Below are 26,379 nucleotides of genomic sequence, written 5' to 3'. Positions count from 1 at the left end.
AGGGGAAGAGTATCAGAAGGGGCAGACGTAGGATGGGCTTTGGACAGGAGGAGGGAGACTTCAGAATGGGAGACAGGTGAGAAGTCAGACATGCATGTTGAAGGGGAATATGGAGGGAGGGGAGTAGGAAGAACAGTTAATTTTTTGACAAAGAGAAAGAACCTTGGAGAAGTAGTTTGCAAAGTCAGAAGGAGAAAGGGTAGAAGAGGCTGAAGGGTCATGAGTAGGTGGGGAGAGAAGACGAGAGGGTTTGGAAAATACGGCGAGGGTTAGGGGCTTGAGTGTAGAGAAGGTTAGAGTAGTATGAACGTTTAGCAGAGGCAACGCATGAGTCAAAGATAATGGTAGGAGAAATATGAGGTTTGGTTGGATGGCGAGGGAACTTTGAGCCAGAGTCGCTCAAGACGTCAAAGGAGACGACGCATGGAGAGAAGTTGAGGAGAGCCAAGGTTGAGAGGGTTTGTGGGTAGGACGGAAAGAGGAGAGGGGGTATAGTAAATCAAGAGTGGAGGAGATAGAAGAGGAGAGAGTGGATAGTGCTTCACTGGACGGAAGGGAAGAGAAGTAAGGGAGTGGGGGAAGAGAAAGTGTCGAAAAAGAGAGGGATTAAAGTCGCGAAGGTCCCGTCGAGAAAAGATAGTAGGGGAGGCTAAAGGAGAAGGTGAAAGGGGACAGGAAGTAAGGGAGAAGGAGAGTAAAGCATGGTCAGAGAGATAGATAGGTAGTGTAGAGACGGTAGAAGAGGGGAAGGTTGAGTTGAAGATAAGGTCAAGAGTGGAGCCAGAAGATTGAGTAGGAGAGGAAGGAGAGGGGAAAGGAGATAGGAGTCAAGGATAGAGAAGAGGGGGGAGGAATGAGGGGGAATAGGGAGGTGCAGATTAAAGTCACCTATTACAGTTAGAGGAGGGGGGTAGGGGGAAATAAGAGAGGAGGTGATCAATATGAGTGATCCATACTGTTGTTGGTATGGCGGACAAAACCACCTGGGCAGTGGGAAAAAGCCTCTTCACTGCATTCATCAGTCTCTTGAGTCAACGGAGCAAACGTAAACAAGACACGTAACCCAATTGCAACCCGCCACAGTGCAGGGCGACAACATGCACAGTAGCGGAACTGGCCAGTTCTCTGCAAAGTGCATGCATATCGGCTAAACTGAGGTCATCGACAGCGCACCACAATGCGTCCACTGCTTCCAAACCGAAATTGCCATGAAAGTTTTGCCTGGGCATACTTGTGCAGATCTATCGCAAACGCATCACCCAAAGTCAACACAACGCGTTTTTCCATGTCAGCCAGCCTCACTACGCAGAGTAATGAATACCAGTATAATCGCCCTTTCCTGTGACCCACACCCTCAATACCCGATTGGATAATCCCCACAGTGCCATTTCCATTGGCCAGCATGGTGAAATGTGCAGAATGTGGCATGCGCCCTTCCCAAAGTATCGTGAGGGCCAAGCCCCAGTAAAGCACAAACCAAACTACTCCTTCCCTTTCCACTATCCTCTTCCTACCACACCCTTATTGGGTATTAATAAGTAGTCACACACGCATCCACCAATGTCATCTAAGACGTCAGCATCTAACACTGTCAATTCTCCACAAGACGTCATATGTACCTTTACAAAATCAGCCTGCAAGTGTGCCGTTATAGGAAAGCACGTCCAGTGGAAAGTTCAGTAAAACATTGCTCAATTTGTGCATGCACATTCATCCACACGAGCACCCATCACCACAAACGAAAAGCATGAAACATTTTTTGGCAGTATGTTTACAACTCTGTTTTAAGTGCCTCTCTGCACGATATCTGCCTCTAAGCGTCCATTACGTGTTTGAAAAGCATACTGGTTTTCCTACCATGAAGTGGCATTTTCATTTACCCTCATCATACAGTGCATTAGCAAAATAGGAACTCTTTGTTCCTTCCAAAAACGCCCACTAACCCACCTCCTACATAAATCGTAAAACGCTGGCACAAAAGCCACCACTGAATGTATCTTACGAACCTAAAGTCAGTTCCCAAAAGGTCAGTGTGTGCTGTACGCTAAACTATTGCCACAGCCTCTTTTGAAATCTGCCAGCTTCCACTCTGTGCCCTCACCAACTTATCCATAAGAGGGCTGCGCAACTTGTCCTGAACGCCAGGGATCGGATCTCTGCTGGACTAAAATGTCTGCAATAGCTCCCAGTGGCTGTGAAGAATAAAATGAAAGCCCTGTGCATTATGCAGAAGGCTGTTACGCTCACCTGATATCCACGGGGACGCCACTCAGCCCTGGCTTGAAGATTAGCACTCTCTAACCCTCTCCCTTGATAATGTGTTGAACGTGGGGAGCACCTGCAATACAGGAGAACTGGATATAAGACGAACGTCTCTCTTGGAATGATTCCCACCTCCCTCAGCCTCAAATTCCTCCCTTAAATCTAGTCTCTCTCCTCACCTTAATATTAGGTATGGTCTGCTCTCTGTCCTGCGTCTCTGTGCAGGGGCGCGTTGGAGGTGTGGGCGTTCTGCGAGCTAGTTGCTACACTGGTGAGTTGCCCTGTGTTCGGGTCCAGACCTGCTGCGACTCCGATTTGCTTGATGAGGTAGGTGCTTCTGTTATACAGTCTTTTTGTTATTAATGTCTCTAGTTTCTTTCCCTCAGATGAGTTGGAGAGTTTTGGTGTTGCTGTGCTGTATAGGATGAGAATCCCAGCAAGGTAAGTGAACGTGCAGTGCGCTGTGCCTTCTTGCCTTTTCTTTTTGCTAAGCTGTGCCTGCGCCGCTTCCTTTGCAGGTCGTTATGATGTTCCGGGCCGCTGTGATGTTCCGAGATCAATGAGAGACTGCACCTGGTAAGTGGTTTTCGTTGTCCTTGCGTGGCCGTGAGCGAGTGCTCACTAATAAGGTCTCTCTTGTCTCTTTCTGGTTGCGGCAGAGTTCTGAAGATGGACGCGGCGTCGTGATGAATAATCCCAGTGATCGCGTGTATTCAGGTGAGCAGCTGGTGGTAGTTTGAAGATGGAAAATTTAAGACCAAAGCCAGGTTGCTACTTGCAGGTAGGCGCTGAATAACAGTCTTGTTCTTCCAGATACGGGATTCAGCACGTGGCAGGATGCAAGAAACACTGGAGATCAGAACTGGACACGGTGAGCGTTACGCTGCTAACTGCAGAATAACGCAAAGCATGTACTGATGTTTGGGTGTGGCTTGTATAGTCCAAGTAAAGTACTTCCAGGTAAAGTAGTCCCAGGCCCGGCCACACCCGAAACACTAGACCACATAGCTCAGTTCTGTGGAACTGAGCTATGTGAGCGCCTTCATGTTAACTGAAGTCCCAATCCAAATGTTGTCCTTCACATAACAGTATGAGCCTGGCACTAGGACTGGCTCCAAGAGAGTCCCTGATGGCGTTTTGTGGCCCTTGAGGCCACCATGGAAGCCTGTAACCTGGCCCCAGCTGAAAGGCTGGTTTAGCCATGACGACCAGGAGCATGAATCAAGACAAAGGCCTTCTAGTCCCTGTGACCTCAATACCTTGCACTCAGTTCCTAAATATCTGCTTGCTCCAGCTCTTCCCTCATCCGCCTCCTACTCCCGCAGGGTCAGCTGCATCTGTCTGCAACCAGTTGGTGGTAAATGTCCTTCTGCTGGGGCCTCCCTCTTGAACAGGCTCTCTGCCTTCCTGGAACTTGAGGAGAACCAGCTTAGGGTCTGGAAGCACCTCAAAACCTTTCCATGTGCTGCCACGTCTTGCCCTCCTCACTTCCGGCCTAAAAATGATTGTGCACTGGTTTCCTACCCACCCTGTAATCTGTGCCCCAGGCCACCTCCCTCCCGACAGTTCCACCCCTGCACTGACTTCCTGCCAACTCCCCCACTTGAGGACTGTTTTCTGCAACCATAACAGTCCAGCCACCACTTGATGTCTACACTTATCCTTCCACTTGCCAGCACCAGCCGGAGTTGCACGTATTGCTATTTTTTTTGTTCCCATGTACTCCACTTTGCCCTCACCCTTTCCATTCACTTGCGCACTCAGTGTCATCTGGCCTGGTGGGATCAATGTCTCTGTGTGGCCTCTGTTCAGCCTCCCTTTCCTCGTCACGCTTTCACACACTTGTTTGTCGGCGCCGAACAAATACCACATCACATCATATGATGCACACACTGCATTCATTCAGCCACGCACCCAATAGTCTATTCCTTCCACAGACCCACTGCTACTTCATTCACCCATGCATGCCACTATGTGCCCAACTACCGCATTCCATCTGCAGAGCACAGCACTCCCATCCAACCCATGTCATGTGCAAATCACTCCCCTTCTGAAATTCACCTGCCACCACTCGCCGGAAACAGGTCGTGGCAGAAGCTATCGGGCTATACGAAAGCTGCCTCCAATCACCACAAAGTACTCGCCTGTCTAGGTACCCACGAATTGGCACAATACACACAAATACTGCAGGCACTCCTCAGTCTTCTTCCACCTATGTACATATGTCACATGAACCACATCTCACTCCCCCACCCGTTCCCTCCCTTCTTGCCGCCAACACATGGCGTACGGTACATTTTCCAGAACCTTACGCCGCTGCACTGTCCTCCGATACACCATGGTGGCGTTTCCAAAAATCTTTGACGCATAGCACATTTCCCTCCAGCCGCCCACCGGCTGCGTCCAATGTTCGCTGACAGCACAGCGTACCGCAGGTCAATGAGACTTTGGTCAGCGGAGTGAACAGGGCAATGGGTCAGTGGAGCGGACCCATATAGCACACATTTTTTGGGACGTACATTTCAGTCCTTTGCAACAAAAGTACTGGTCTGATTTCCACCAAACACACAAAAGCACGCTTGCTGGCCCAAGCCCCCGCTGCAAGTTTTTCCCCATTCAGTCTATGAAAAAAATAAATAATTATTGTTGGGTCACTACCTATAACTTTGCTCCCCTCCCTGCACAAAACCTCACCAAACTTAGCGAAAAATGCAGAGCCGGCCATGCGAAGTTATAAGCCGCCGAAAAAGTGCACTTCCTAGGAGTTTAGCAACTTAACCATAACTACACATATGATGGCGGCAGCTGGCAAGGGGGGTGTCATACAAAAAAACATTTTTTTAAAAAGATGGGTCGTAAGACACCATGGGCCTTTTACAGAGAAGCTAGGAGATTGCAGAAAGGAAAGCTCCCAATTTGACCCATTGGGTACGACTGGACTAAACACTGAAACATTTCAGGAGTCCTTACTCTGACATTTGCTTGCCCTACTGGTGCAGCAATGTTTCCTGACCCACTGACTGGTGAAGCCAGTATTTTTTAGACAGCTAACATTTTACCTTTCCTTTCCTTACCGTTCCAAGGGACAAACATTTATCCTCTGCAGGTACCCTTAAGGTGGTGAAGTGATATGAAAAAGTCCAGCGAGTGCAAGATGAGGGTGCGATTACCTGGTAAGTATGAACATTAAGTGTAAGACTATACAGGCATGGCCCTCCTGGGAGACCAGGTTTGGAGCTCTATGTAGGGTGTATGATTGTATGATTGAATGATTGAATGGTTGTCTGGGAAGTTTGAAACCACATCCTGTGCGATTGCCCCGGAAGATTTGAACATACTGCTCATCCCTTATTGGGTGGCCACAAAATGTTTGGATGGTGCAGTGTATCCAATTGGAAGCACATTCACCTCCCAAGATTGCAATAAAGATAGGGGTTTCTGCACCATGCGTAGGGGTTTCTGCATCATGCCTAGGTCAATCGCTGGAATTGTCCCAAAGTGGATGAATAGGAGCTTACCGGAGGAAGACCACAGAAGCTTTACTGAGGCATCGCTATGGAACCAGCAACCAACTACGAAGTACTGATAAGGCGCTGTCTAATCTAGACTTCTTTACAGGACCAGAAGAACTATAGGTGCCCCCTCTACTGAATCTACAGAAAGGAATTACAGTGGACAGGATCTGCAACCTACAACTATACTCAAGACATTGGCATCATTTGGGTTATTGTATGTTACACCATACTGATTAACCACCTTGCTCCCACCCTTACAGCATAACCTTGACTGCTCTGCCCCTGCGAGACCTAGGTATCAAAAGAGATGCCCTTCAATCCAAGTAAGGCTCGTTTTTCCTTTGCCCTACACATCATGGCTAGGAAAAGTCTAAACAGTGCCCCCAACACAGTCAGTGGTTTCAAGACTGTGGAGGAAAGTGTTGGGACCATATTTAAGTCTGCAGATCAGGTGTTATTTTATTCCCAGAGTTATACAACTCATCACAGAGGTTCTCATCACAGAGGTTTACGAATATAGTTTCTGTCCCACGACCTAGTGGGAACTATTTGCCCGGAACTGTTCCTGACCTCAGGCTGAGTGGAGAAATGCAGTCTCAAAGAAAACCAGAGATTGAGCTGGAGTTTTACTTCAGGACCCATGCCTTTTTATGACACGGTCTTCGAAGTGCATTCTTTTGATGGAACTTCTTGTGGACAGCAAAGTACTAATTAACTTCCGATTTGATGGTTTTGGCATTACAAATAAAATAGTGATGCTGTAGCGCTTAGATGATGGAGGATTGGGTTATCAGTCTGGATAAAGAAGCCTGTGCACTGATGTGTAGTAAACTATGGAAAGGCTGTAGCTTCTGGTAAGCGGGCTTCTAGACAGTGATTATGTTCAGCAAAAGTCTTTCAATCTTCAAACTGTTGTTGCGAAGAGGATACCCGGTGGAGTCAACCGAAAAAGCAACAGATTATCTGTCACAAACTTCAGTGAACACCAGATAGCTGACGTTTATTGTTAAGAGGAGGAGGCCCCGTATGTGACCAAAAAAACAAATCTGCCACACTGAATGTTGAATTGCATGGCAGGACTACTTCTAGTGCCTTTTAGAAGTTCTGCTATTGCCGTTCATTTGGGAGAAGGCTTCGTCAGAGAACTTTTTAAGGGTTTTATATTTCGAATTTGCATTTCCAGAAAGGGGCTGCCACATCTAGGAACTTTGTTGCCATTATCTTGTTCAATATGAGATGGGCTTCTGGAAGGGAATAGGACAATATCAGGGAAGGTTCATAGAAAGTGGCTTTCTGGAAATGTACATGGCCATCCCACAACATATAGAGAAGGATCTTTGGCTGGCTTAGCGACAAATACAGTTATCGCAAATTGTGCCAAAATGCGGTCTAACCAGACTAGTGCTTCGTATTTGAATATGCATATTCTGGAGAAAAACTGTTTGGGGCTATGCCTTTAATGGCTAGTTAGATTTCCCACACTCTGGAAGAAAACTGTAGTCAAGGCCCTGAATTATTCATTGAACATATTTATTATGAGCATTTCTGCCCAAATATTGAACTCGCCTAAAGGAATCAGTGCCTTGAAATACAGTAAATGATGGAGCAGGCCTACAATTTCAGATTGGCAATGACTGAAGCTCTTATTTTTATCCGATGGTAGAACATTCGCAAAGGTGTGATGAACAAATGTTCAGAAGAATTAGAGTGGGGGCTAGGCAGTTTTTAAAATGTTTCTAGTTAGGTGGGAGGAGAGGGGAGTAGCTACTTCAGTGAGAGATATTTAATAACAGAGGTGGGCAAAATCACTATGCAAGTGATGTTAGCAGCAGGTCCGATAGCACACCCGAGAAAAAGCATGTGTATAAATGCACCGGGACACATATACAAGCAGCGGGGGCCCGAGAGAGGAAGGGAGAGAGGAAGGGAGAGAGGAAGGGAGAGAGGAAGGGAGAGAGGAAGGGAGAGAGGAAGGGAGAGAGGAAGGGAGAGAGGAAGGGAGAGAGGAAGGGAGAGAGGAAGGGAGAGAGGAAGGGAGAGAGGAAGGGAGAGAGATGTGTAGTGGTGGCGAGGAACCCTGGAGAGGCAGAGTAGGGTGCATGTGTGTGGTGGTGAGGGGTGCCAGGTGCTAGTCGCCACCACAGTGGAGTAAAGGAGTAAAAAGGGTTAACACTTGTCCAGAGAGTGGAGCACTGTCCTTCCTCTGTAAAGAAGAGGAAGGGAAGCGGGCGGCGAGAGGCCATGTACACATGAAAGATGTATATCGGTGGGGAAGGGAATGAGGGGGTATAAATGGGGTATGCGATAGGTAGCATGTCTGAAGATTCAGTATAGCACAATGACAGTGCCGATTGAAAAGGGGCAAATGCCTAAACATGTGTGGGAACTAGCGTTCACGTATGTCGGTTGTTTATAGTATTTACAAGGAAGTACTGAAATTATTCTGCGAGTTGTTGCACAATTGGCTCGAGACGTGCTCAAGCGTACCTTAAGGGCAGAAAGTTGTAGTTACCTATGTCAACAAAGCCGATGTGATTTGCTTGCTCCAGCTGTAGTTCCACTTTCAGCGCCTGGCTGCGATCCTGGGGGCAACTCAGCCAGGGATGGGCACCGTTGAGCAGGTTCTCCACTGGATGCTGGGGGTCCTGGTTCAGGAGACATGACAAGACTGACACTTTCAGTCCTCCCACTTGCATACAATGCTTACTATTGATACTCCCTTTAGCATCCCTGTGCCCACCCCTTCAAAACACTGCATTTTTCTCCCATTTCGAAGAATTATAAAACATGCAACAGTAAGAACAGTCAAGGAGTCCAAAACAATAAAATGGAGGGAAACAGCAAGGTTAGCCTATATATCGATTAGAATACCAAGATTTACATCTACACAGTCACAAATCCAGTCTGTATACTCTCCTGGGCCATCAAAACAGCTTACCAACCTTACTCCCTTACTTTTACTCGGCCAGAAAGAGGCGTAATCAAACCAGAGAAATACATGGTCTATGCCAAAGGTCTCTGTAGGGATACACATTTCAATATTTAACCCAAGTAAAGTGTTAACTAAACTCTAGCACAGCAACATGTGGCAATATCACAAAACCAATCAAACGCAGTTTGAAAAACAGGCACCAAATGATTCAAACTCCCAATGATGGAGTAAGTAGCATTTAACTTGTTGGCCAGCGTGCCATCGACAAGCAGGCATGCCTTATAGCACATTAGAACAAAGTGACAACAAAGATGAAGCAAAAGAAAGTGATGATGGCTGGAAGGTTTAGAATAAATCTTAAACCTCTGGCAATTGCTATGGACAACCCTTCAGATCATTGTTAGTCTGCCAAGCCATTACAGGGGAAATAACATGAAATCAGGCATGGACCCACCCCCAAAGATGAGCATGTTCATATTCTCCCCCCTTGTAACGCCCGATGTTTAGTTTCTGGATTTTCACCAACATTCACATTTATAACCTTTTGCGGGAAACTGTTCTTATGATGCAAACGACTGTTAGGTAGTTCACATTTCTCCCCTTGTGATGTGGACCTCATCTTGAGAATTAGTTGCAATTCAGAAATGCTCTACAATAGCCCATTTTAAGCCCATGTAAGCTGGCAAAGTGCGAATCTACAACATGCAAAGAAATGTAACAAAGTCACAAAGCAAACACTGCATCCAGTCACCAGTCCGCCCGAGAGTAGGAGAGAGAGGAACACCCCTGAACTATTCCGAAACTCCCTAGGACGAGAGCAACTCATTTGAAACTACCAGGTCCCAAAGAGACAAGGTACTCGGGACATGTCCCAAGATGCTTTACGTTTACAGATCCAAACCCCGGAGAGGATTCTGGACTGTCGATATATGCTATGGGTGCAACACTAGCACATAGTGGAACACCCACGTATTCAACACGTGTGGATTCTCAAAGGGAAAACCTAACATATGTCAATCTCCCTCTCCCACCCACCCTCCAGGAGCAGGGCTTGCAAAGGAAAACGGTTTATTCTGTCCCCATAACATGTAGCATTTGAAGAGAAATGCTTCCTTTGCCCTCCACAAAAGAACACATTTTTGCACTAGTGGGAGCTTACTAGAAGGCTGTCCACTGTGATGGCCTTATTAACATCAGAAACCCACAAAGTGAACTGTGCAGGATGACAGCCAGGAGGTCTCCCCAGAAGCAGAGCAGTAGCAAACCACCAGCCCCCGACTGAAGTAAAAGATGGTGGAGGACCTTTTACAGACTTCCTTCCCTTGGCTTGGAATAGGAAGGAACTGTTGCCTCAGCCAATGAGAGAATTACCGGGTTACTCACCGTAGTGACCACCTTACTCCTAGTCCATAGTCCCCTTTCCTCCATACTTGTGGGACATCTCTCCGTCCTGTGGGACGGGACCGGAGCACTTTGTAAAAAGCATCCAAATTTTTCCAAAAATGTGTCCTTCCTCGCTTTCCTGCGCGGGGCCCGGCACATGGCCGTAACCCCGCCCACCTTGGCTCCGCCCCGCGCATCGCCCCTCAGTCCTTTTCTTTGCCAGGTCAGAGACCCATTACCAATACAGAGGAACCTTATTAGAGGGGACAGCGGGCGGGCGTATGGAGGAAAGGGGACTATGGACTAGGAGTAAGGTGGTCACTACGGTGAGTAACCTGGTAATACTCCTACGTCCCGTCCCCTTTCCTCCATACTTGTGGGAGATTCCCAAGCACTCCTTACAGGAACTACGGGTGGATGGAAATACCCCTTACTGAAAAAGGTTCTTCAGCACAGCCTGACCAAACTGAGCATCAGCTCTAGAACTCATAGCAAGGCAGTAATGCTTACAGAAAGCAGATGAAAGGCCCAAGTAGCTGCCCTAGCGATGGACTCCCAGGGAACATACTTCTGAACAGCAACCGCAGATGCCTTGCCCCGCACCAGGTGTGCATGAATACCTTTAGGAGGTTTCAGCTTTTGGACAGTGAAAGACTCTGTGATACAGGTGGCAATCCACCTAGAAATAGTTGCCTTGAGGGTTGCCGAAAGTCACAAAAAGTTGAGAAGAACTTCTAAGCTCGGAAGTCCTATCCAGGTAGAACTTGAGAGCTCTTCGGACATCAAGACAGTGTAGAACCCTCTCCGCCTCAGAGGCGGGGTTCAGAAAAAAGAACGGTAGGGAGATCGATTGATTCAAATGGAATTCGGTCACCACCTTCGGCAGAAAAGCCGGATTAGTTCGAAGGACTACCTTGTCCTTGTGAAAGACCAAGAAAGGATGCTCCACCGACAATGCCTGGAGCTCACTCACTCTCCTTGCCGATGTGACGGCCACCAAAAAGGACACTTTCCAAGACAAGTACTTGAGGTCCACAGTAGCCATCGGCTCAAAGGGTTTATGGCACAGCGCCGTCAGGACAACATTCAGGTCCCATGGCGGGTGCGGATTACGAACTGGAGGGTAAAGGCGTGTTAAACCAGCAAAATGCCACTTTACCACTGGGTTAGCCAGAGAGTACGAACACTTATCCGTAGAGAGATAAGCAGAGACCGCTGACCGGTAAGTCCTGCATGACAGAACATGAACCCCTGACTCTGCTAGGGAGGACACGAAGGACAACACCGCCTCAACCGTGGCCCCCCCTTGGATCCAATTTCTTCTCTAGACACCAATGACAGAACCCGAGCCATTTACCCTTGTACTGAGATCTAGTCGAAGGTTTTCTGGCTGCCTGGATAATATGCATGTTATCCGCAGACAAATTCAGATGCTCTAAAGACCTGAACTCAGGCACCAAGCCGCCAAGCTGAGCGATTGTGGCGAGGGGTGAAACAGCTGCTGCTCCCCCTGGTGGAGAAGATCGGGAGTTACCGGTAATCTGATCAGCCGATAAACCGACAGGTGTTGGAGTTCTGAGAACCAAAACCTGACCGGCCACCACGGGGCTATCAGTAGAAGAGAACAGTTCTCCGAGTTCTTCAACTCAGAAATTGCCCGGTGAACTACAGGCAGAGGCGGGAAGACGTAAGCTCTCATGTTGTTCCATGGAATCTCTAGAGCATCCCCCAGAGAGGAGGCTCCCAGCCCCCCTCTGGAGGCATACAGAGGAAGCTTCATGTTCGCCGCCGTCGCGAAGAGGTCCACCTCCAGTGTGCCCCAACGCGAAAAAATACATGAGGATCTCTGCCATCAACTCCCACTCGTAGCTGACCACTGTCCGCCGGCTGAGGGCATCTGCGGTGACATTCAGCTGGCCCGGGATGTGCACCGCAAGCAGCCAGACACCATGAAGCATGGCCCACTCCCATATCTGGATGGACAGATCAACCAAAGGTGCCCACACCACAGGCAACGAAACATTGTGCGGAAGGGGCATCCGGGCGTTCCGGTCATAAACTGACCGACAAGGATGCGCACAAGGCCCAGAAGCCAGTCCTACACCCGATGCCGATGGTGCAGTTGTAGGGGTAGCATTCAAAATGGCCACCGCGGTCGTGGCGGGAACGGGCGCCAATTTGTCATCACCTGAGGGGAACTGCAGCATGTGAGGAAGTGAGGCAAGGGTCCCCGTCGATGGATCAGGGGTCTTAACTTTAGCCTTAACATAAGGAACCTCGGTAGAGCTGGTACTAGGAGGCCTGGAATGTTTCTACGACATACCAACCGCCAAATTAGCCTTCTCAGGAAGGACATCGGCGCTGCCGGTAAAAGAAGACTTTTCCTTCTTTGCCCCCTCAACAGATTTGGTGTTGCCGCAGGAGCAGGAACGGTGAGAAACCACCTTCACCGATAAGGCCTTGCCAGACCCTCAGAAATGTTGGTAACAGCCTCTGTACGAGGGACCTCGGACCCAGGTCCAGTAACAGCCTTACTTGCGCGGGCCTCGAACATCCGTTCGGTAGCACCAAGGCCTCAGGGCGCACCCCGGCATAAGAGCCAGTCTTCCAAATACGGATACTCATGGATACCCTGGAGACGAAGTTAGGCCGCAATCACCGACATCATCTTTGTGAAGACACGCGGCGCCGAGCTGAGGCCAAAAGGAAGCACCCGAAACTGGAAGTGTTCCTCTCCCAAAGAGAAACGGAGGTACCTCCTGTGTGGAGCCCAAATCAGGATATGTACGTACGCATACTGAAGGTCCACCACGCTGAGCCAATCGCCCGCCTGCAACGAGGAGTGAATCTGGCCGGGCGTGATCATCTTGAATTTCTCTTGGGGTAAGGAAAGATTGAACTGGGAAAGGTCTAGGATGGTGCACAGGCCAGCCTGGTTGGGTTTGGGCACCGTAACCAGCCGTGAGTAGAAGCCCTCCCCTCGCTCCCCAAGAGGAACGGGTTCCACAGCTCTGAGGAGCAGAAGTTTCTGAACCTCAGCCTTGAGGGAGGGTGAGCCCGACAGCTGAAAAGGAGGGTTGAGGGGTGGCGTAGGGGGTAAAGGTAAGCGGAAGCCCGCCCGAGCGACTGACAAGACCCATCTGTCTTCTGTGATGGTCTGCCACGCCTCCCAATGAGACGCGATGCGTCCTCCCACCGGGGTCTCGTGCGAGCACGGAAAAACCTCATTTGGCAGGTTTATCGGTGGCGGTGCCACCTGAACCCGATGAGGAGGCTGAGGAGAGGGAGAAATACAGCGTACGCTTTTGTCTACGGCGGTTATTTCCCGCAGGAGTGTCCACTCTGCGCGATTTGCGGTCGAGGAAGCCCCTGAAACCAGAAGAAGGTCGACTCTGCGATAACGGTCTCTGAGGTTTGAAAGGAGCTTTAACCAGAACAGACAATGATTCAGCCGTCTGAGTGCTATCCTTGGTTTTGGTGAGCTCTACATCAGTAGAAGAATGAAAAAGCTCCTTACCATCGAATGGAAGGTCCAAAACCTTGTCTTGCACTTCCTTCGAAAACTTGGTGTCATGCAACCACACTTGCCTTGAGGTATCAAACCCGAGCATCATGCCCCGAGCCGAGGTGTCTACGTGATGAGCCGCAGCCTCCAGGAGATCCTGGCCCAAGACCCTGGCATCGGAAAGGCCACCTCTGAAATCTTCCAACTTCTCGACCGGAATGTGCTCCTCAAACTCTGACAGACCTTTCCACATCCGCATGTTAGCTCCCGCCAAAATCAGTTCGGCATTGGCCTGCCTGAGCTGCAAGGCCGAATTGGCAAAGATTTTCCTCCCTAGGGAGTCCAAGAGCTTGTCCTCCTTTCCCAAGACCTGAGTAGCCGTCGCGGAAGAGGATGCTGCAGGTCTGGACTGCAACGTGGCCGCAGCCACCACTGTGGAGTAGGGAGGCGGACAAGACCACTTCCTCCGAAGAGTGCAACCTGTACCTCGCGTCAATCTTTTTATTGACGAAAAGTCCCGAGTGTGGCTTCTCCCAGACTCTTCGGACCTCAGCCAAAACATCCTTCTGCAGGAAAAGGCCAGTACGCTCCAAATGAGACAGGGTGAACGCCCCAGAAAGCACGCCCTCCTGTGGAGCAGGTGCCTCGGGAACCGGGACATCTAAGAAATTCATCATGTTCAGTACCCGGTCATGAAAAGCTCTAACAGAACGGGGAAGGTCCTTGTCCTGCTCGCCTTGAGGGTCATCTGACAGGCCAGGATCCTGCTGAAGCACGTCAGGCACTGCCTTGTCCACTGGGGACAACGGTGGCAAAGGCGGAAGAGCAGGCACCACGGGCAAAGGAGGCGTCGGCGGAACCACCAGAGGAACGGGTGGAGCCAGAGGCGCTGGTGGACAAATTTCCTTAAAAAGCCCTTTGAAATACTCCCTCAAGGGGTCGGTGCGCATAAGCGCTTGAAACTTACCGAAAAAAGCGTCCTCAGGAGATTGCTTCGGAACCTGAGGAGGCCTCTCATGAGGTGGACAAATCCAGGGACGTAACGGAGAAGGGTGCCACACCGGGCCCTCCGCCGATGTATCCACATAAATCAAAGGGGCCGCCCCTGCAGGCAACGAAACATTGTGCGGAAGAGGCATCCGGGCGTTCCAATCATAAACGGGCCGGTAAGGATACGCACATGTGACCTTATGTTCACCCAAGGGACCGAACCCTACACCAGAGGCCGATGGCGTAGTTGTAGGGGTAGTAACCTAAAATGGCCACCGTGGTCGTGGCGGGAACGGCCGCCATTTTGTCTTCATCTGAGGGGAACTGCGGCACGTGAGGAGGTGAGGCAGGGGTCCCCGTCGATGGATCAGGGGTCTTAATTTTAGCCTTAACATAAGGAACCTCGGCAGAGCCGGTACTATGAGGCCTGGAATGTTTCTGCAACATACCAACCGCCAACTGAGCCTTCGAAGGACGGACCTCGGCACTGGTGGTAAAAGAAGAACCTTGCTTCTTTGCCCCCTCAACAGATCTGGTATCACCACAAGAGCGGGAACGGTGAGAAACCGCTTTCACCGACAGGGCCCTGCCTGGCCCCCCAGAACTGCTGGTAGCCTTAGCCTCTGTACGAGGGACCTCGGGCCTAGGCCCGGTAATAGCCTTATCGGCACGGGCCTCGAACATCCGTTCGGTAAACACAAGCCCAGCCAAGGCCTCGGGCGCACCCCGGTCTTGTTTTTAAGGGAAGCCGAAAGAGAAGCCTCAGAGCAAGCTCCGGTACCCTGTGACTCAGCAGTACTGGGTCAACACACAGCCCCCAGAGGGGCCTCGGAAGTTACTCCTGGTGTACACAGGCCCCTTAAGGAGACCCTCAGAGAAAATTCTGGTAGAATTATTCGGCCCGACAGGCACCTCAGGGCGAACCCCGTTGACAGAGCGATCAACGCCCCTCCCGGCTCGAGAGGAACCCAGGAAGGTATCCCCCGGCCGGGGTGCTCTGAAAACTAAATAACTTACCGGGCGTTTCTTCTTCTCGTCGATGAACGCCTGAAAATGAGATGGCAGCGCGTCGAAACACCTCCTCCCACTGTTCCAACCGACGTTGAAGAGCCCGGACCGAAAGGGAGTCACAGTAAAAACAGGAGTCCCAGCGGTGTTCCGGACCCAAACACTCTAAACAAAGAGGATGGGGACCCGCCTTCGCGAAGCAACGATGACACGAAGAGCAGTCTGGAAAGTCTAATTTAAAAGACAGACTATAAGACAAACGCTAGCGAGAGCCAGAGAGGAAAACAGGGAAGAAAATCTTCCGGAGGATGCAAATGCGTCCAGCCCCGATCGAGCGGAGAAAAGGACTGAGGGGCGATGCGGAGCCAAGGTGGGCGGGGTTACGGCCGCGTGCCAGGCCCCGCGCAGGAAAGTGAGGAAGGACACATTTTTGGAAAAATCTGGATGCTTTTTACAAAGTGCTCCGGTCCTGTCCCACAGGACGGAGAGATGTCCCACAAGTATGGAGGAAAGGGGACGGGACGTAGGAGTATGGTGAGAGCTTTATAACGTAGGCTACAAAAAACAGCGTCTTTCCGCTGGGAGAGGAGGAGAGTGGTTTGGTGCTCTACTGCTTCCTCGGCTGAGATGAGGAGCGCCCTGAGCCGCAGAAGAGCAGTAAGCTCCCATCAGAGTGAAACACAGAAGAGGGGTGCGATTCTGTGAGAGGGAAGAGAGCCCACTGAGGCTGAAGGAGACCGCTTACCGAAGAAAAGAGACAGGTGAGAAGTACTAAGAGCGAACGTGACTTTGAATCCAGAAGGGGGGCTATGTAGCAGAAGAGGAGAGCCTAGAAAATGGGTGTGCCACAGTAAAGAGAGTGAGAGCAGGGCACTGCATCTCTGGGTGTGGATTTGTGAGCAGGGCACTATATCCCTAGAGGTGAAAAGGTGAGCAGAGTGCCATATCTTGGCAAAATAACAGAGTGTGAAAGCCATTGGCTGTGGAGTTTGATTATACACAGAAGTGTTACTATAGATAAACATGATGGCCTTTGGAAGTGAAGTGGAATAAAGTGAAATGGCTAACCAGACAGCAAACAGAAAACGTCATATCTACAACCAAGTTCCATGCCATAGCCTCACACCTAATGCAGCCTAGCACTATGGGAATTATGACACCTTTCTTGTCAAAACACCTCAATGCTCTTAACACAAGAAACACCTAGACATTCACACAGATGCAAAGCTCAAGGTGCATAAACACAAGAACAGCAATCCTTCGTTTTTGCGCTCATTTGGTCTAAGCAAGCTCCATCCACTTTTTCAGACCCATCAGAGCACCTGGATACCATGCAAAAGGCAGTGGCGCACAATAGAACACCCAATAGGCTACCTCAAGTCATCTCCATACTGTTACACTGCAAAACATTTATGTTGCTTGATCTCAAAATCGAGCAGTGGAAGCTTTGTCCCATAGAACACCTGCCATGCTGCATCACCAACCCTGTATTATGCCAGACACATCAAACCATGAGGGGTAAATATAGCTCACCACAAGTTACTGACATACCTGTAGTACATGAAGACCACCGGTGCATGAGGAGAGCAGTAGAAATTAGTTAGAAACAGGGTGCAACTAAATTTAAGAGATCTAACGCAAACCGCAGCCCAAACAGAGCCCTCAGTTTATCCACTCCCTTGCCCACCGACATAAATACCTCTGGCTATCGCAGGCCATCTAATAGAAGTATTTACAAAATCAATAGTGGTGGCTTTTGTAGTGCATGGGGTTTTACATTTCTAGCCATGAATGTAGGCTTGCTCAAAGAATGGGCCTTGCTCAAAAGAACTTGCAGGCGGAGGCGCTGGTCATGTGAAGATCACTCTGCTGGATGGTTAAATACTGCTAACATTTTACACTGGCAGCGGAGGAAGTCAAACTGCAGCTTACACTGCCTGCTATGGGGTCCACAGAATTAGTTTAATCTCTGTACCATATATCATGGCATCAGCACTAATATTAATGCGCCTTCAAACTCCAGTTACTCATGGTGGTAAACAAGGTCAAACAGAATGGTGTGACCCCCAACAATTGTTTACTGCAAGGCTAAAAAGTAGGACTGCACCACACAGATACAAAACTAACATACATACATGATACGGTCTATAGGTGGGCATGTACTACTTGATAAGTATAATTTGCAACAATTAGAGAATGCTGTACTACCACCCTAGCACAGGTTTACTGAACATGCCCATGCAAAGAGGGCATTAATATATGTGAAAGATGCAAGTTATTACTGGTCTAACAGCCAAAAGCGTGAAGGCCATATGCCCATTTCTTGCTGAGAAACATCTGGGCATTACAAACGAAGCAGTTGCCCTGCTGTGTCCTGCAAGTTCCATGAGTGATGAAGTTCCAGGTATACCTCGAACTCTGCAGCCAATTAGGGCTCTGGTTGCAAAGGGTAGAAAAGCTACATGCAGGCTTAAGAGAGGCGGTTACAAAATAACAAGAGCTAAATTATCATAGTTTACATCATATTTTATGCTTTCAGCCTTAGCACACATCCCTGAACACAGGAGAAAGAGCAATAGAGAGACCGCTGAGACAATTGGAATCTAAACTCATCATAATATGTAATACCCAAAAGCCAACAGGACAGAATACAGATGAGGAACTGGCCGTGTATCTGTTAAACAACTGATGTAAGCCCACAAATTCAGTGATGGTGTGTGCCTAGAATATTCAATTTTGGCTGTTGATGACTCTTGACATGCGAGATATGGCCATCTTAATCTGGGATGATTTTCTGGAGTAGACATACAACCCACTGGGGCTGAACGATAGTTAATTACATCTACATAGGAGTGAATACTATGCCACCATGTCAATTGATACACATCAGCGGCAGCCTTTTCTCGCTTTTCGACCTCTGAAAAGGCCTGGATTTTAGCACCTACCTAGAATGTGCACGGTCACGTTATATGATGCTAGAAAAGATGGATTGATTACATAACTTTCACAGGCAGATGTTATGCATGAATGTATAAAGGTGCGTAACGAGACAGCCACGAATTGCATTTATGCAAATATAACATAGTATGTAACTTAATTTTAAGCACCTATTTGTGTTGATAACATTAGGAACACTGTTCCAAAATGACGCTGGGCTTAACATAGCACACAGCACTAGTAGCAGACAGTCACAGGACTGTTCTGAAGAATCTGAACTTGACTACCTAGACGCACGACTGCCTAGACGCACAGAGACAGTTTTTAAACATGGTGCCTGAAGCAAGGGAATTGATTTGCACCAGACGAAGGCCCAGTCTAGGGGACAGAACGTGTGGTGGACATGGAGTCCAGGACTTAACTATCCTCAGTAAATCCATGATTTTTTGAAAAATTTTAATTTTTCTTTTGACACAATGGTGCTTTAATAAAACCATAAGTGTTTTGCAGCGCAGATCGAGTGCCCTGGAGATATATAAATACACACACATACATGCATATCAAGACAAACCAACCAATACTGCTGCCGCTTGGTCTGATATGCAAACATACCTGTGAGCTGAAGGACACCACATGAAGAATTTTGAGGGGTGACATTTCTGCTCCAACTCTTCAGTTACATAAGAAAACAAGCCGGCGAGTTGAGCTGCAGAAACTCATCTGTTGCCTCACAGGACCACAGAAACGCTGCCGCTGAACACCCTCCACAGGTCTTGCTCCAATTGCTCAGCTCCTAGAATCAAAAGTATAATGTTCAATGTAGCTGCCGTAATCATCTTGAAATATCCCCCACTTTAAATGTTCAATATGCTCCACAAATCAATATAAAATGTTCTCTCAAATTAGACAGCCACACCATATATGAAACGAAGTGAGGTATGTTCCAGTCTCTGACCAACAATGCAGCTCCAAGGCCTAAACTCCCCGAGAAACTGGGAAATAGGAGTCGGAAAAAAAAAAAAAACAACAAACAAACTTGTCCAAACTGTCAGTCTGCTTCACCAAAATTCCCTCTAAACCCTACTTTTCTTGTTGCGGACAAGTCTAGCATGACAAACAGGCAGCCACTGTCATTTGCAAGGGGTCTCATCAATAATCGTGAACGTGACTTCATAGGGTTCAAGCATGGATGACTTGCTGGGCTTTGACTGTGTGACTAGGGTTAAAGATTAAATGGACTCATAGTACAATGGTTTTCAAAAGGCTACACTTGCATTACTTATGCAGATAAAATAAATAAAATTAAAAAAAAAAATGATATATATATATATATATGATACATTACTCACCGTAATCGTATTTCTGATGCTTGTATCTGCTTAGATTCACATGCTGTGCATAGGCCGACATCTAGTGGAAGCTGCAGAGTATTACAGTTTGTTTTTCGAACTTCGAAAATGGGCGTCGACACAGGCGTGCCAGTAATACTATCCCTAGTGTGACGTCCACTGTACCCAAGATCCCTCACGCGTCTAGGATCCTCAGATTGTATTTTTTCTGACATGAGGAAGTATGAGGAGTAGCGTGAGTACAGATAATCCAAGCAGATAGACAGAAAGGTAAGACTACAAGCAATCATGCGCCTTCTCTCGGAGGGGAGGAAGGGTGGGTCGCATGTGAATCTAAGCAGATACAAGCATCAGAAATACGATTACGGTGAGTAATGTATCCCTTCTGAGGCTTGTGGAATCTGCTTAGATCACATGCTGTGCATAGATTAGCGAGCAGTACCAGAAGAAGGAGGTGGGATGTGAGAAGGGTCATGAGCAAACAGGTGTCTTAGAACCGCTTGTCCCACTTGTGTATCTGTCTTGGAATGAGTGTCAATGCAGTAATGCTGAGTAAAAGTGTGAATAGAGCTCCAAGTAGCTGCTTTGCAAATGGTGTCGAGGGGAACATTTGCAATGAAAGCCAGAGTGGCACCAATGCCTCTAGTAGAGTGGGCCCTTGGCGTAAAAGGCAGAGTCTTTTCAGAAAGAGAGTAACACAGCTGTATACAGTTGATAATCCACTTCGAGATAGCGCCTTTAGAGACGCGATCCCCCTCTCTGCCTGTAGCTACGGAGACAAACAGTTGATCTGTTTTTCTTAGCGGTCTGGTTTTATTTACATAGTAGAGGACCGCCCTACGCACATCTAGGGTGTGTAGTTTCACCTCAGCCGAACTTTCCGGCTTTCTTCCAGAACCCGCAAGCTCGATGGACTGGTTTACATGGAACTTAGATATAAATTTAGGTGAGAACCTAGGGTGTGTGCGTAAAACCAGTTTGTCCTTGTGGATAGTAAAGAAAGGATCCTGCACCGACAGAGCCTGAATTTCACTGACCCTTCTTATAGAGGTAATGGCTACTAAGAAGGCCGTTTTAAAAGTCAGGTGTTTGAGACTACTTTTATGCATGGGTTCGAAAGGGGGGCCCATGAGCTTAGCTAGCACCACATTGAGGTCCCATCCTGGCGGTGGGTTCGAAATAGGAGGGTGAAGTCTCTTTACTCCTTCCATGAAGGCTTTAACTACTGCTACTTTCCACCACGAAACCTTGTTATGGGATGTGGTGTAAGCCGAGAGGGCTGCCAGGTGTACTTTCAGAGAGTTAAAAACCAATCCTGCATCCAGCAGGTGGAGCATGTATGTTACAACGTTGGAAGGAGTGCAATCAATCGGGTTGATTAGTTTATTCTGGCACCAAATAACGAATCTTTTCCACTTATCAAAGTAACAGTGCCTTGTGTTTGGTTTCCTGGACTCTTTTAGGATGTCCATACACCTCTGTGGTAAGTTGAGATGTCCAAACTCTATGACTTCAGGAGCCATGCTGCTAGGTTCATAGAGTTGGGTTCCTGGTGCACTGTTTGACCTTGTTGCATGGACAGTAGGTTGTACCAGGCTGGGAGTTTGATGGGTTCGCACACCGCCATCTTGCGTAGGTGTGGAAACCATGGTTGTCTCGCCCACATGGGAGCAACTAGGATAAGCGTCATCGATTCCTTGTTCATCTTGTACACCACCTTCCTGATGAGAGGGGTTGGTGGAAAAGCGTACGCAAACATCCCTGACCAGTTCATCCACAGGGCGTTCCCCTGGGATTCTGGCTGGGGGAACCTGGATGCGAATCCTGGGCATTGTTTGTTTTCGCTTGTGGCGAATAGGTCGATAGTGGGGAAACCCCACTGCGAGAAGAGATTTTCTACGATATCTCTGTGAAGTACCCATTCGTGTTCTCTTGGGAGGGAGTCTCTGCTTAGAGCATCCGCTAGGGAATTGAGCTCCCCTGGAACATGTTGTGATGACAGGAAGATGTTCCGTCTGAGTGCCCATATCCAGATTTTCTGGGCAAGCTTGGACAGATTTGGCGAACGAGTCCCTCCTTGCTTGTTCAGATAGAACATGGCTGTCGTGCTGTCCGTCCGGATCTGCACCGACAAGTTTAATAGATGGTGCTCGAACGCCCGAAGCGCTCGGAATACTGCCAGAAGCTCTAGCAGATTGATGTGGTTCTTGGCTACTGAGTGAGACCAGAGACCCTGAGCTGTGTGGTGGAGATGGTGAGCTCCCCACCCAGTCAGGCATGCATCTGTAGTCACCACTGCCTGTACTTCGGGATTGTAAAAGGGTTTCCCCTTTGCGAGATTCTCTCTTGTCCACCAGTGTAGGCTCTGTACGAGTGTTGGCGAAACGACCACTAGATCGTCCCACTGACCACTTGCCTGAGACCACTGTTTCGCCAACCATTCCTGCATGGGACGCATGCGCAGACGCGCGTGGGGGACCAGGTAAATGCATGACGCCATCATGGCCAGTAACCGCATTGCTTTGCGTACCGTTATTTGTTGACCTGACTGATAATGCGGAATTTGCAGAAGTATATTCCGAATTCTCTCTTCCGAAGGGAAGGTTAACCCCTTCTGAGTATCTAGGATTGCTCCTAGGAACTGTTTTGAGGTGCTTGGCACCAGACTTGACTTCTTTTCGTTGATAGAGAAGCCTAATTCGTGGAGGAGGTCGATAGTTCTCTGAATGTTTGACCTGCAAATTAATGGGGTTTCCCCTGTTATGAGGCAGTCGTTCAGATAAGGGTACACTGGGATTGCCTCCCTGCGTAGGTGTGCAGCTGCCACCGCCAGTACCTTGGTGAATACCCTTGGTGCTGAAGCTATCCCGAAGGGCAGTACCTTGAATTGGTAGTGGCGACTGTCCACCTTGAAGCGCAAGTATTTCCTGTGCGCCGGGAGCATGGAAATATGAAAATAAGCATCTTTCATATCCAAGGTTGCCATGTAATCCCCCTTTTTTAGGAGGGGGATTACCTCTTGTAGCGTGGTCATACGGAATTTTTGGGGCTGGACATACTTGTTGGCAGGCCGTAAGTCCAATACTGGGCGCATTGTCAAATCTTTCTTTGGCACAAGGAAGTAAATTGAATAGATACCCTTGTTTACCTGGTGTCCTGGGACGAGTTCTATCGCGTCCTTTTCTAGCAGAATGGCGATCTCCTCGAGAAGGATCTTTTGATGTTCTAGGGAGTGTACTCTTTGTCGTGGAGGGTGGTTCCGGGGACGCTGCAGTAGTTCTATACAATATCCTGTGGACACTGTTGACAGCACCCATCTGTCTGAGGTGATCCCTTCCCAAGCCTGGGTGAAGATGGAAATGCGTCCCCCTACTGGGGTTGCGTGGGAAGGGACCCTGAACTGAGCGTCACTGCTTTGGTGGAGGCGTGCCACCCCCCTTGTTGGGGCTGCCTCTGCCTCTTCCACGACCTCTCTTGTTACCCTTGCCGTAACTTTGGGTAGACTGCTGGTTGTTGTTCCATTGTGTACCCTGTCCCTGGGCATAGTTGCCTCTTTGTGAATTTTGGCCGCGTGGGCGACGAAAATTACTGTTCCCCCTCTGGTTAGGGGGTTTGTTGGTAAGCTGGCCAAGGGATTTGAGAGTCTCGTATTCGTCCTTGGCATTTTTAAGTGCGTCTTCGACCGCTTTCCCAAACAATAGATCGGGTTCCACTGGCTTGTCTATTAAAGAAGCCTGGGTTTCTGTCTTGAATCCCGACTGCCGTAACCACGCATGTCTCTTGATAACAGTACCTTCTGCTATCAATCTTCCTGCGTTGTCCGCGGCGTCGAAAGTTGCTTTTAATATGCAACCAGACACGGCTCTCCCTTCTGCCGATATCCGAGCCAACTGGCCCTTTAACGGTTCTGGGGCAGAGGCTATGAGCGCCGCAACCTCTTCCCATTGATGGCAGTTGTAACTGGCCAACAGGGTGGTGGAGTTAGCAATCCTTGCTTGGTAGGCGGACATTGAGGCTACCTTCCTGCCAAACCCGTACAGTCTCTTGCTCTCCTTGTCGGGAGGAGCTTCTGACGACGATAAGGGTGTCCCAGCCCTCTTTCGGGTGTTGGTGACCACTAGGGAGTCTGGTTTAAGATGTCCCCTTATATAAAGTGGGTCAGACTGGGCTGCCCGGAAGAGTTTTTCGACTCTGGGGTTGACGGCTCTGGTGAGGTTAGGATTCACCAGGGACGGATCTATTCTTCGTTGGATGGATTTAAGGATAGGGATGGTCTGAGTGACCGGCCTCCTCTCTCCCACCAACTCTTCTGCGAAGTCCCTTTCCTCCTGTACACCATGGGTGTCGATATGAAAATGTTCTGCTGCGCGAGCGAGAACTTCATTAAGGAGGGGCTGGTTATCAACTGGTGAGTCGGTAACTGGGGCTTCGCTCTCTACCGGGGAATCTACTCTGTAAATTTCCTGTTCATTTTCTCCCTCCTCCAGGTCCTCATCATCCGCATAGTATTCAGTCCCGGTTTGTTCCTCCATAGTTTCAAACTCTAGGTCCCCTTCAGGGAAGAATTGTTCCTGGTATCTGGGGTGTGGAGTAGAGTATGGAGTAGAGTAAGGCTGCACCTCGAAGGGTTCAGGTCTTTCGAACCGGGCCTTTTTACTTAGTGGGATAGGATCAGAGGAGCCTGAGGGTGGGGCCCCTTGAGGGTCATACGAAAGAAAATGTTCTGGGTTCTTGTCATAAAAATCAGCCAAGGAAGACATCCTTGACATGACCCTATCTATGTCCTCACTGGACCAATCTTTGGAACAGGGGATGACTTTTGTAGGTAACTTAGAGGACTTATTAGTCCCAGTAGACTTGTGTTTGTCTGTCTGCCTAGGGTGGAAGGATGGTTTTACAGGAGTGGAAGGCTGTGCTTTCCGCTGTTTTTCCCCCTCCCCGTGCGTGGAAAGATGTTTCCCCTGCCCCTTGGAGGCCCCAGAGACTTTCGACGCCTGGCGCCGAGGGTCGGGAGAGGTATCTGTGTGTTTCGAGCGTGGGGCCTCGCTGGTGTTAACTGCGGCCTCGGTATCTTGGAGCGCGGCGTGGGGGTGGAAGTCGTCATCGTCTTCCGACGATCGAACTTCTGTTAATCTAGGGAGCGAGGCTCTCTTGGCAAGAGTGGATGATTGCCTTGCGCCGTGAGGCGATCTCGATCGAGAGCGCCCAGAGGACACCGAGTCGGACCGTTCTTTTTGTGCCTCTTTCCGAGAAGTCGACGTCGTCGAGGTTCGGTTGGACTTAGTGTGTTTGGTGTGTGTAGGGTGTGTAGCGCTTGCGTCGCCGGGGGTCTTCCCCATAGCCGCCCTGCCGGACGACCTTCCGAGGTCGGGGACCTGCGCTCGGCAGTCTTTCGACGCCGTAATGCCCTCGCCGTCCGAAAGTACGGCGTCGCTGCCATCGCTGAAGGCGCCCTCCGCTGCCATGGCCGCCTGCCTGCGGTGGTGGGCCCAACGCTTTGTCGAACAGTCCTTAAGTGTCTTAGGCTTAAACCTACTACACGCTCTGCAGTTCTCTTCGGGGTGGTCCCTCGGCAAGCAGAGGTTGCACGTGGCGTGCCCGTCGACCCAAGGGTATTTGCGGTTGCACTTGGGGCAGAATTGGAAAGGGGTACCCTCCATACGCACCTTGAGGCAGCGGGCTGGTAAGTGTAGGAAATATATAAGGTGTACCTATATATTAAGAGTGAAGAGTATGTACCACCCCCCACTCTCCCTACTTGTAGGGCCGAGGCCAGCGGCCTGCTAGGCCCGGGCCGAGGCCAGCGGCCTTCCGAGGCCCAGATCCGTCGTGCAGCAGCCGACGGTCGATGTCTTCTCCAGCCGTCGTCGAGTGTCGAGGGTCGACGTTGGGGTGGGGAAGGATGTCAATAAAGAAAGTTAATAGTTAATTTTCAATAATTAGCAAAAGTATGGCTAAGGCCAGGGGACTCCGCAAGATGCTTCCGACCAGTATGGCGGAAAAAAACAATCTGAGGATCCTAGACGTGTGAGGGATCTTGGGTACAGTGGACGTCACACTAGGGATAGTATTACTGGCACGCCTGTGTCGACGCCCATTTTCAAAGTTCGAAAAACAAACTGTAATACTCCGCAGCTTCCACTAGATGTCGGCATATGCACAGCATGTGATCTAAGCAGATTCCACAAGCCTCAGAAATATATATATATATATATATATATATATATATATATATATATATATATATATATATATATATTAGATTTACTTTCATTTAGTTTTCCTACACAAAATATTGGTTGGTGGCGTTACATTGATGTCTTTTTAATTTGGAAAGGTAATGAAAGTGAATGGGCATCTTTTGTGGATTGCATTAACAACAATACTATGAACCTAAAATTCACAGAATGTCATAGCTCCACCGAGATTGTTTACTTGGATGTTAATGTGAAACTTGACAGCTGTGGCATTCATACATCCCTTTACAAAAAACCTACC

The 26,379-nt window shown here is 49.0% G+C and overlaps 1 protein-coding gene across 2 annotated transcripts in view; it reads right to left on the bottom strand.

The window, feature by feature from the left end:
• Window positions 1–26,379, bottom strand: part of XNDC1N (XRCC1 N-terminal domain containing 1, N-terminal like) — a 382,167-nt gene that overhangs the window by 286,391 nt on the left and 69,397 nt on the right. For both annotated transcript variants that reach the window (XM_069640314.1, XM_069640315.1), the window contains exons 2-3: window positions 19,145–19,325; window positions 8,290–8,422 (exon numbers count right to left, since the gene is read on the bottom strand). In XM_069640314.1, the coding sequence (XP_069496415.1) occupies window positions 8,290–8,422; window positions 19,145–19,189 (178 nt within the window). In that variant the 5' untranslated portion in view covers window positions 19,190–19,325. The remainder of the gene's footprint in view (window positions 1–8,289; window positions 8,423–19,144; window positions 19,326–26,379) is intronic.

The sequence above is a fragment of the Ambystoma mexicanum genome, chromosome 7q (assembly GCF_040938575.1).
Source record: "Ambystoma mexicanum isolate Mex_15411 chromosome 7q, UKY_AmexF1_1, whole genome shotgun sequence".
Classification (NCBI taxonomy): domain Eukaryota; kingdom Metazoa; phylum Chordata; class Amphibia; order Caudata; family Ambystomatidae; genus Ambystoma; species Ambystoma mexicanum.
Note: the sequence above shows the minus strand (reverse complement) of the source record. Positions and strands in the feature narration are given on the sequence as shown.